Here is a 10,169-nt window from a genome sequence, read left to right on the forward strand (position 1 = left end):
GCCTATTTTTTAAGGTTCACAAGACATGACAAAGTCTGTTGTCAACCTTTAAAAAATCAAACAGAATCGTCGTTCTTTTTGGTGCAAACAATATATGACATGAAAGCAAGGTAAAGTGGCATTTGCTGATTCCTATTGGAACTACTTATATGAGCCACTCAACCTTTCTTAATTTTTACATAAGAAGTCTGCCGTTTGATACAAATAACATTTTCTTATGGTAAAGTGGCATCTTCCAATTCCTATTGGAACAACTTATATGTGTGATGTAAATAAATTAAATGTTGGATGGAAATATTTGATCGGCATGAAACAAATCGTATGTGTCTTCTGGAGTTTGATATGTTACCTTTATCGTCTCATATGCTTGTGTCCCTTCACAATAATTTCATCAATTGCATCCTGATATAGATCCACAAATGTGCTGGACGTCAGCCATGTCATCATGACATCAGCATGAGATATTTGGCATTTGTTCCGCAAGTCTACAATACAATTGTGCATGTGAACAAAGAGCAAGTCTGCTTAGTCCAGGTCACCGTCCTCAATAGCCTACTGGCGTATTTTATGCTTTGTTTCACCCTTCCTCAAAGCGTTCTATAGGAGATAGACTGGCGTAGGAGGATCTTCTTCTTGTTCAATGATGGTTCTTGCTCTTGGGCAAAGTATCTTGTTGCATGGCAAGGCAATATTCAAACACATACATACACTACTGGCACTGCCGGAGCGTCGGCGGGACTAAGAGGGGTCCAAGCCCCCTCTTCCTTGAGAAATTTGACACTCCGCCGTTGACTACGGGAGATCTCTCAAGTGAGAGCCGGAGATGGATCCTCTACATTTTTCTGGTTGGATAGATGGGTTATGCCTGAGACTTTGTGCATTGATTTTCCTGCTCTTTTCACTAACCACACAAAATCCACTGCCCTAGCTGCAAAAATGTTGATGGATAGGATTGGTTTAGGCTTGTGTAGCCGGCTAACCATAACTCTTGTCAATGAACTTGCTTCCCTGAGATCTCTGTTGCAGGGTGTTAGCCTCACTGGTGCTCCGAAAAATATACATGCATACTTTACCTAGGGTCAAAGACACCGCAAAAAATGATATAGTCAAGGACCCCCGATCTCTAGTGCAGTTATCTATTTGGTGCGGCGCAACTGGAGTTCAATTGACAAACTCGATCCACTTGCTGAAATAACTTAGCACTGCCGGGGTATAAATTTTGTCCAAATAGTGCAAATAATGTTGTCATCGAATCCGGGCTCGAATTTTCTTCCTAGTCACGCAAGGAAGCATTTCCAATGGTACGTATGCGACGGGTGGCCATTGGATGCAAGCGACCTTGAAGATCTACCTAAAGCTCTTCCGTACCTACATGCTCTAGACCCATTTCTTCAGTATTATTCTAATGCCTCATCTGAATTATGCCGTGCCTTTCAACTGTATACTCGTCTCATCACATAGTTGGGACCAATTATCCTCCCTGAATCAGGTCTCCCTGTAAAGCAATGGTCCTTTTATAATGGTGGAAACGAACTTTCACACCATCTATCCTTATGGAGTGCTCATCTCACGTCCTGCATGACTAACAATGTTGAACCGGTGAAGCTAGCCGCGTCCCATGAACATTGCTTATCATAATGGTTGCATGCTTGAAGATATCATAAGGTCTGAGAGCGTGAACTATTTTGTTAGTAAAAAGATGCCGCAACTCTGCAATAGTGCTGTGCAACTGGACAAACACTTCTATCTGAATTAGTTACACTGTTTCAGTAGTAAAATTACTGTGAAATGTACCTTCTCATTGAACATGTTGTTTTGCAACTAAAAAACAGAACAAGTTGTTTTGCTTTCAGAATATTTACGTGTATCTTCAGAGAAAACAGGAAGAAAATCTTCTCTATGAGCTATCATCTTCATGAAGTTTTTCTCCCACGTCAGTTCAGTTGGTGTGCTTTCTGCCATCTCAACGAGGCAAATCCAGTTGGGCGGGCGCACATTTCAATTTTCAGAAATCTGCTGCCTAGTCCATGTTATGAAAACAAACAGGTCAGTTGATTGCAACATGTGAAGTGTGCTTTTTTCGGTTTTGTGTTGTCTTGGCCAATACAGAGTGATTTAGCTCATCCGCTACCTTATAGTACACCTATCCTTCTCACGGGGCACCAAGGTACCATAAAAATCATGTACTCAGTATTCTTCAAATATCTTACTAATACATATACCTTTCAGCTGTATAGTCATCTCGGAAGTGAAGTATTATTTGATCATTCAAACAGGCATCATAGCCACAACTAATGTGTTCTCTCAAAATCAAGCCCATTTATAAGGGATCGGCAGTTCAGCTCCCTCTTCACCCCATCCATGTGAAATTAATATGGACCCCGATAACTGCCGAAACGTTCGGTCTCGAGAAGCCCCAAACCGAACGATTCGTTCGGTCTTGTGGGAGGCACCGATCGAACGCATGCGTTCGGGACGAGAGTGACCCAGCCCGAACACCTACCTCGGGGGCCTTTTCGTTGTAAAAAAAGAACAGTAAAGAGAAGCCCAGATTGTGCAAATTTTTACTGTGACCAAAAAAGCCCACTACTGGATGTGACTAATAAAGGCTAGATTTTGCCACGCAATGAAAAAAATCACAAAATGCTGCAAAAATAAAAAAAATGTATGAATGAACCATGAGATCTATACCGCTATAATATGAATGAACCAGAAAGATCTTGTTTGCAAAGATGTCAAAATGTATGAATTTGCCATGGCAATTTTTGTTGTTTCCCAAGAAAAAACATGGCAAATGTGCAGTGTGGATGCATATGAACTTGCCATCACTGAAAAAGTCCCAAAAAATGTCATGGTAGATAGAAAATGGAAAACAAGATACTACTAAAAGAATCCCAATGGTTCCAAACCAAAAATTGCCATCATCATTATAAACAATTTTTGCATCTGTCCCATGATGGCAAGAACATATGCAATGGCACAAAATGGGAAAAAAATCATGGCAGTTTGCATATGTACCATGATGGAAAGAAAATATGAATTAAAATTTTGTATGCTATTTTTACTGTATAAATTTGCCAAAGCACAAAATAAAAACTGCGCAATCTATTGTTCAGTAATAACTGCCGTGTTTTCTAAGTATTTTTGCCATGAAAAAATAAAAGTAAAACTTGCCATGCTGCATAGAAGTATGTTTGCCATGAGTGACAAAAATTAAAAATACCATGAAATTAAATAAAAAAATTCATGGGAAATAAAAGGTATATTAGCCATGGCAAATAAATAGTAAAACTTGCCATGGCAATAAAAGTTTGATATTTCCATGGGGATTTAGGTAAATTTTCCATGTTAATAAAAGTCAAATAAATAGTAAAACTTGCCATGACAATAAAAGTTAGATATTGCCATGGGGATTTAGGTACATTTGCCAAGGCAAATAAATAGTAAACTTGCCATGGCAATAAAAGTTAAAAAATTGCCATGGGAATTTAGCTAAATTCGCCATCTTAATAAGGGTGAAATAATTAGTAAAACTTGGCATGGCAATATTTGCCATTTTGTGTTGTTTTTGACAATTTAAAGAATTATAACGACAATTTAAAAAACCAAAAATTGCCATGGGAAGAAAGCAATGAATTTGCCATGATCCAAGAACTAAATTTGCCATGATAAAAAAACTAAAATTTTAAAGTTTAGATGGCAAAAAGTATAAGATTAGTTCCCATGGTGTACCGCTATGGTAAAAAGACAATAAATTTGCGTTATGATCCAAAATCAAAAGTTGCCATGGAAAGAAATGCAATAAATATGTAATGTACCCTAAAAGAAAAGACACAAGCATGGCAATTAAGTTTCAATGGGGACATATCCAAAATAAAAAGTTGCCATGGCAAGAATGCAATAAATCTATAATGTACCCTAAACAAAAGACACAAGCATGGCAATTAAGTTTCGATGGGGACATATCCAAAATCAAAAGTTGTCACGGCAAAAAGAATGTGATATATCTGTAATGTACCCTAAAGAAAAGACACAAGCATGGCAATTAAGGTTCAATGGGGACATATCCAAAATAAAAAGTTGCCATGGCAAGAATGCAATAAATCTATAATGTACCCTAAACAAAAGACACAAGCATGGGAATGAAGTTTCGATGGGGACATATCCAAAATCAAAAGTTGTCATGGCAAAAAGAATGTGATATATCTGTAATGTACCCTAAAGAAAAGACACAAGCATGGCAATTAAGTTTCGATGGAAACAAATTAACACATGTAAAACTTGAGCTTCGATGGCAAAAGACATAATTTGATTGTCATGAACTATACATTTTGGGGGTGTCCATGAACTATAGTTTCCTAGAATTGCCAAGGAAATCTAGTCCATTAGCATCTCATCACCTGCAAAAAAGTGCCTACACAAATAACTACACAATGCTAAATGTCGACATCTACAAAAATTTGCAAACAAAAAAATTGTGGGAGCTAGTAAAAAAATGGCAACATCTACAAAGAAATCGTCACGATTTATTGAGAAGAACATCTATAAATTGCCATGAAAAAAAAGTACTACTCAAAGCTTCAGGGACATGGTAAAAAACATATGCCATGACAATGCAAAACAGTATTTCGACATGGCAACATACTTTGTGTTTTCCATGCAACATACTATGATGCAATGGTAAAATAATATTTAAATTGGGATGGCAGCAAAAGTTGGGTTGACATGGCAACATATTTTGTGTTTGCATGGCAAAAAACATATTTTGACACGCCATCAACTATAATCTCAAAAAAAGATTGGCATGCAGTATTTGTCAAATAGCATCACAACAAAAAGTAAAACAGTTCTCTGCAAATTCATGAACGACTGAGAAAAAATGAATCACACAAAATTTGCAACATACGAACTGGGCTAAATCACCATCAGTGCTAAGCTAGTGACATAAAACTGAACCTGTTCAGGAAGACTATCTTCAACTGACGGCATCCAAGCGGCCGGAGAAGATGATGAGGATGTGCCCGTTGCCCATGGGCAGCGTATGGTCGCTGTGCTAGGAGAAGCCGATGCCCTGGCGCAGGATGGCGGAGCCTCCGGGCGGCCTCGCATCGGACGAGGTCGGCGGGAGAAGCCGTCGCCGTGGAGGGCTTCGCGGCGCACGATGGCGTCCTCGCCTCCGGGCGGCTGCGCATCGGACGAGATCGGCGGAAGAAGCTGTCGCCGTGGAGGGCGCCGCGCCGCAGGATGCCGTTGTCGCCTCCGGGCGGCCGCGCATCAGATGAGGTCGGCGGGAGAAGCCGGCGCCGTGGCGGCCGCCGCGACTGGCTCAAGCCGCCCTCTTCCGGATCTCCCACGTTCGTCGTCGTCCCGTGCTCGCCGCCGAAGGGTCCGGCCTCCCCTGCCTCGCCTGCCCGCCGGCGTCCCCAACCTCCAGCACGGGTGGGCGTTGACCTAGCGCCCGCCCCGCTCGCTGGCCTCATCTCGTGCGCGTGGACGCAGGTGTCCTCGAGGCCCAGCTCCCGCCCCAGCCGCTCCGGCCCGCCTCCGCCGCGCGACGCCATGATTCGGCCGGCCGTCTTCTAATCCGGCGATGAAAAGGGAGAGTGGGGGAGTGGTGTCGAGTGGGAGGGGAATGGAGCTGCGAGTGGATAAGGGGTGAAACTCGTTCGGGCGACCCAACATCATCCCGAACGCTACGCTCGTGATGACGTGGCATGGGACGTCATCGAGATTCGGCCGACGGCTAGCAACGCGTTCGGGACGATTTGCAAAAACGCCGCACGTTCGGGAGTTATTGATTCCGATTAATATATCACGTTTTTCTTGTTTTCCATAGTACCAATGTTAAGTTGATGAAGGCACATCGAAAACTAGCCATGGATTATGTTGAGCCACTCAACGTGGCTCAACATGTAAATTGTAATTGCATGCCGCTTGATACCAATTTACTAGTACAACACCACAGGGGTCTCACTTGAATGTTAAGAAGCATATTCATCCCCTGCTCCTACAAGTCGATTAGGTACATGAGATTTGATAATCTGCATGTACGTCTCATATTTTCTGATACGAAAACGACTTGGTGTCATGGGTGGTGTGCATCCACTTGCAGCCAACACTTATCCACCCCGATCAAACATTTTCTTCCATGGGAAAGCAAGACTCTAGATAGATTAACAGGTGCCAACGAACACAATGAGAATAATTTGAATCAAGTATCACCTATAGCTATGAAGTTTCCATTAATCTCATTGTCTCACTAGGAAGATACACACATACCAATCTAGCTTTCATATGGACACATGCTACTTAGGAACACTCGCCTGGTCATCTTTGCTGAACCAGAAAAAAAATTCTTTGAAAAAGGAGGATAACCCCGGCCTCTGCATCGAGATGCACACAATCATTTTGTTATGTTATTCAATAGAATCTGGCAAAATGAATATAAAGATCAACCCAAAGTCACCTTCCAAGCAAACAAAGTCGCTACACCTACAAGTATGATAATGTGCCCTGACAGCACCATGTTGGGGAACGTAGCAGAAATTCAAAATTTTCTACGCATCACCAAGATCAATCTATGGAGTAATCTAGCAACGAGGGGAAGGGGAGTGCATCTACATACCATTGTAGATCGCGATGTGGAAGCGTTGCAAGAACGCTGATGAAGGAGTCGTACTCGTAGCGATTCAGATCGCGGTTGATTCCGATCTAAGCACCGAAGAACGGTGCCTCCGCGTTCAACACACGTGCAACCCGGTGACGTCTCCCACGCCTTGATCCAGCAAGGAGAGAGGGAGAGGTTGGGGAAGACTCCATCCAGCAGCAGCACGACGGTGTGGTGGTGATGGAGGAGCGTGGCAATCCCGCAGGGCTTCGCCAAGCACCGCGGGAGAGGAGGAGGAGGGAGAGGGGAAGGGCTGCGCCGAAAGAGAGACGTTCTCATGTGTCTTGGGCTGCCCAAACCTCAACTATATATAGGGGGGAAGGGGGCTGCACCCCCTCTAGGGTTCCCACCCCAAGAGGAGGCGGCCAGCCCTAGATCCCATCCAAGGGGGCGGCCAAGGGGAGGAGAGGGGGGGGGGCACTAGGGTGGGCCTCAAGGCCCATCTGGACCTAGGGTTTGCCCCCTCCCACTCTCCCATGCGCTTGGGCCTTGGTGGGGGGGGGCGCACCAGCCCACCTGGGGCTGGTCCCCTCCCACACTTGGCCCACGCAGCCTTCTGGGGCTGGTGGCCCCACTTGGTGGACCCCCGGGACCCTCCCGGTGGTCCCGGTACATTACCGATATCACCCGAAACTTTTCCGGTGACCAAAACAGGACTTCCCATATATAAATCTTTACCTCCGGACCATTCCGGAACTCCTCGTGACGTCCGGGATCTCATCCGGGACTCCGAACAACATTTGGTAACCACATACATACTTTCCCTATAACCCTAGCGTCATCGAACCTTAAGTGTGTAGACCCTACGGGTTCGGGAACCATGCAGACATGACCGAGACGTTCTCCGGTCAATAACCAACAGCGGGATCTGGATACCCATGTTGGCTCCCACATGTTCCACGATGATCTCATCGGTGGAACCACAATGTCGAGGATTCAATCAATCCCGTATGCAATTCCCTTTGTCTATCGGTATGTTACTTGCCCGAGATTCGATCGTCGGTATCCCGATACCTTGTTCAATCTCGTTACCGGCAAGTCTCTTTACTCTTTCCGCAACTCACATCATCCCGTGATCAACTCCTTGGTCACACTGTGCACATTATGATGATGTCCTACCGAGTGGGCCCAGAGATACCTCTCCGTTTACACGGAGTGACAAATCCCAGTCTCGATTCGTGCCAACCCAACAGACACTTTCGGAGATACCTGTAGTGCACCTTTATAGCCACCCAGTTACATTGTGACGTTTGGTACACCCAAAGCATTCCTACAGTATCCGGGAGTTGCACAATCTCATGGTCTAAGGAACTGATACTTGACATTAGAAAAGCTCTGAGCAAACGAACTACACGATCTTGTGCTAGGCTTAGGATTGGGTCTCGTCCATCACATCATTCTCCTAATGATGTGATCCCGTTATCAACGACATCCAATGTCCATGGTCAGGAAACCGTAACCATCTATTGATCAACGAGCTAGTCAACTAGAGGCTTACTAGGGACATGGTGTTGTCTATGTATCCACACATGTATCTGAGTTTCCTATCAATACAATTCTAGCATGGATAATAAACGATTATCATGAACAAGGAAATATAATAATAACCAATTTATTATTGCCTCTAGGGCATATTTCCAACAGTCTCCCACTTGCACTAGAGTCAATAATCTAGTTCACATCACCATGTGATTAACACTCACAGGTCACATCACCATGTGACCAACATCCAAAGAGTTTACTAGAGTCAACAATTCACATCCTATGTGATTAACACTCAATGAGTTCTGGTTTGATCATGTTATGCTTGTGAGAGAGGTTATTAGTCAACGGGTCTGAACCTTTCAGATCCGTGTGTGCTTTACGAATATCTATGTCATCTTGTGGATGCTACCACGCGCTATTTGGAGCCATTTCAAATAATTGCTCTACTATACGAATCCGGTTTACTACTCAGAGTCATCCGGATTAGTGTCAAAGTTCGCATCGACGTAACCCTTTACGACGAACTCCTTTTCACCTCCATAATCGAGAAAATTCCTTAGTCCACTAGATACTAAGGATAAGTTCGACCGCTGTCATGTGATCCATTCCCGGATCACTATTGTACCCCTTGACCAACTCATGGCAAGGCACACTTCATGTGCGGTACACAGCATAGCATACTGTAGAGCCTACGTCTAAAGCATAGGGGACGACCTTCGTCCTTTCTCTCTCTTCTGCTGTGGTCAGGTCTTGAGTCTTACTCAATACTCACACCTTGTAACACAGCCAAGAACTCCTTCTTTGCTGATCTATTTTGAACTCTTTCAAAATCATGTCAAGGTGTGCGTTCTTTGAAAGTATCATCGGGCGTCTTGATCTATCTCTATAGATCTTGATGCCCAATATGTAAGCAGCTTTTATCCAGGTCTTCCTTTGAAAAACTCCTTTCAAACAACCCTTTATGCTTTCCAGAAATTTTACATCATTTCGGATCAACAATATGTCATTCCCATATACTTATCAGAAATGTTGCAGCGCTCCCACTCACTTTATTGTAAATACAAGTTTCTAACAAACTTTGTATAAACCCAAAAACTTTGATCACTCCATCAAAGCGTATATTCTGACTCCAAGATGCTTGCTCTAGTCCTTGGAAGGATCTCTGGAGCTAGCATACCTTTTAGCATCCTTAGGATCGACAAAACCCTTCTGATTGTATCACATACAACCTTTCCTTACGAAAACTGGTAAGGAAACTTGTTTTGACATCCATCTGCCATATTTCATAAATGCAGCTAATGCTAACATGATTCCGACGGACTTAAGCATCGCTACGGAGGAGAAAATCTCATCGTAGTCAACTCCTTGAACTTGTGAAAATACTCTTTGCCACAAGTCGAGCTTCATAGACGGTAACATTACCGTCCATGTCCGTCTTCTTCTTAAAGATCCAATTATCTCAATGGCTTGCCGATCATCGGGCAAGTTCACCAAAGTCCATGCTTTGTTCTGATACATGGATCCTATCTCGGATTTCATGGCTTCTAACCATTTGTCGGAATATGGGCCCACCATCGCTTCTCCATAGCTCGCAGGTTCAGCATTGTCTAACAACATGATATCTAAGACAGGATTACCGTACCACTCAGGAGTAGTACATGTCCTTGTCGACCTACGAGGTTTGGTAGTGACTTGATCTGAAGTTTCATGATCACTATCATAAGCTTCCACTTCAATTGGTGTAGGTGCCACAGGAACAATTTCCTGTGCCCTGCTACACACTAGTTGAAGTGACGGTTCAATAACCTTATCAAGTCTCCACCATCCTCCCACTCAATTCTTTCGAGAGAAACTTTTCCTCGAGAAAGGACCTGTTTCTAGAAGCAATTACTTTTGCTTCCAGATCTGAAATAGGAGGTCTACCCAACTGTTTTGGGTATTCTATGAAGATGCATTTATCCGCTTTGGGTTCGAGCTTATCAGCCTGAAACTTTTTCACATAAGCATCGCAGCCCCA

The 10,169-nt window shown here is 43.6% G+C and overlaps 1 protein-coding gene across 1 annotated transcript; it reads right to left on the reverse strand.

The window, feature by feature from the left end:
* Nucleotides 1-1,302: 1,302 nt before the first annotated feature.
* Nucleotides 1,303-5,654, reverse strand: LOC123051216 (uncharacterized). The gene is made up of 2 exons (XM_044474028.1): nucleotides 4,957-5,654; nucleotides 1,303-4,400 (listed from the first exon to the last, which is right to left on the reverse strand). The coding sequence occupies exons 1-2, from the start codon at nucleotides 5,559-5,561 to the stop codon at nucleotides 4,397-4,399; spliced, it is 609 nt and encodes a 202-aa protein (XP_044329963.1). The 5' UTR covers nucleotides 5,562-5,654; the 3' UTR covers nucleotides 1,303-4,396.
* Nucleotides 5,655-10,169: the final 4,515 nt, after the last annotated feature.

This window comes from Triticum aestivum, chromosome 2D (assembly GCF_018294505.1).
Source record: "Triticum aestivum cultivar Chinese Spring chromosome 2D, IWGSC CS RefSeq v2.1, whole genome shotgun sequence".
Lineage (NCBI taxonomy): Eukaryota > Viridiplantae > Streptophyta > Magnoliopsida > Poales > Poaceae > Triticum > Triticum aestivum.